Source organism: Atta colombica, unplaced genomic scaffold (genome assembly GCF_001594045.1).
Source record: "Atta colombica isolate Treedump-2 unplaced genomic scaffold, Acol1.0 scaffold126, whole genome shotgun sequence".
NCBI classification, from domain to species: Eukaryota; Metazoa; Arthropoda; class Insecta; order Hymenoptera; family Formicidae; genus Atta; species Atta colombica.
Genome location: NW_017259213.1, coordinates 344,052 through 345,886, shown reverse-complemented (window position 1 = coordinate 345,886; position 1,835 = coordinate 344,052). Strand labels below are relative to the sequence as shown.

Below are 1,835 nucleotides of genomic sequence, written 5' to 3'. Positions count from 1 at the left end.
ATTACATTATATTAGGTAATGTAAAGATAATATAATAAAATAATAATAAAATAATTTTAAAAATACATAAACAAAAATTGTTTTAGATGTTAATATGTAAGAGACAATAAGAGATATAAATTAAGATCCCCATTTTGTAATTAATGATACCAACACTATTATAGAATAAAGGCCTAAGACATAGAGAATGAAGTACATGAATAAAGTATAAATGAAATCTTTACTTTGATATTTTGATATGTCTAAATATATTTACAAATCATAATGCATAATTATAATCTAGTGTATAATTATAGTTACAGTATGTCATAGAGATAATGATCTCAAAAGCATATAAATAAAAAAATATCTTGGTAATATATAACATGTAAATTTAGAGTCATAATTTAGAAGTAGAAATCTAAAGAATTTACCTATTCTGTAATTGCATAAGCATAGTTATAATTGTAAAGCTTAATCTACAATTGTTTAAATGTAGTTGCAAGTGGTTATAAAAATTCTTCAATTACATTCGCCTTGTATTTAACTACAATCAGTCAATTCTCACAAATACAATCACTTACAATTATATTTTTTTTACATTTATACAATTGGGCTTAAAACTCATTCTACATTTGTATAGATGTAGTTGTAAGTAGTTGTAACTGTAAGAATTGACCAATCAGTCGAATGTGAGAAGAATATTTAACTGTGATAGATTAATTCTTACAACTACAATTTATTATTATGCAATTGTAGAATAGATTTAAAAATACAAAAATATTTTGCTCTTTTAAAGCACTCAGCTAAACCAATTAGTTAACATTTAATATAAATATAGCAATATTACAAATCAACTTTATTGATCATGATCATGTTTCAACATCAACAGATATGTTAGGGCAATTAAAATCCATATTATCATCCTAATAACTCATTACTAATGAATGAAACCAAAAGTTTGAAAAATATCTAAAAGACATCTGAAAGACTAGAATTTTCCAAAAATCTCTAGGTTTGTTTGCGTTGCTTACAATGTTTGCACTGAGAACCTTTGCTTTCTCTCTTTTCAGCGTCTGATTCTATAATCATCTCGTTTTAAATGTAAAAAAATTTTTCGAGAAACTTCAAAAGAAATTTCGAGAATTTTCAAAAGAAATTTCAAATAACGCAAACAGACCTTTTACAACATCCTACAGTTCTCTGGCAAGCTGCAGCAAAAAGCACAGGCTCGAAATAGAAAATAATAAATCCATCCAACATCTAATATCATAGGTATAAAAATGGAAAATAGTCCACATAAGTCTACTTCTGTGAAGTAGTTATCAGAAGGAGAATGAATGAAGAGGAAAGGAGGAAACAAATAGATAGAGCGTACTTTTAAAAAGTATTTGTAGAAAGATGTTACCTCTTCCCGGCGCTTAAGCCACCGCCCGCATGGGCTCTCTTCCAGGATCTCGCTCTCATCCTCCGAGTCTTCACCACTTTCCCGCGGTGACTTGTGCTCTGGGTCCGTGCTGGAGCGGCTCCCGGGCATCACACACGCTTGCGATTAGTTAGAGAGGCAGCAGCGAACAGCAGGCCAAACTCATCGGTGACGATCTCCAGTGCGGTGTACTCTTCTAGTCTCGTATCAGGCGACTCGCCACGACAACGACCGGCGATGTACTGGGTGGGATGAATGGATGCACACGGAAAGCAGCAGCGGCGGCAATGTCGGCGTCGTCGATGTCGGGGCTACAGCGGCAGCGACGGCTACGACAACAGCAGCAGCAGCGGCGACGACGGCGACGGCGACGACGACAACGATGGTGATGACGGCGGCGATAGCAACAGCAATGGCAACGTCGATGACA

The 1,835-nt window shown here is 34.4% G+C and overlaps 1 protein-coding gene across 3 annotated transcripts in view; it reads right to left on the bottom strand.

The window, feature by feature from the left end:
- Positions 1-1,532, bottom strand: part of LOC108684067 (nuclear receptor-binding protein homolog) — an 8,810-nt gene extending 7,278 nt beyond the window's left edge. For all 3 annotated transcript variants that reach the window (XM_018188108.1, XM_018188106.1, XM_018188107.1), the window contains exon 1: positions 1,388-1,532. In XM_018188108.1, coding sequence (XP_018043597.1) covers positions 1,388-1,516 — 129 coding nt within the window. In that variant the 5' untranslated portion in view covers positions 1,517-1,532. The remainder of the gene's footprint in view (positions 1-1,387) is intronic.
- Positions 1,533-1,835: the final 303 nt, after the last annotated feature.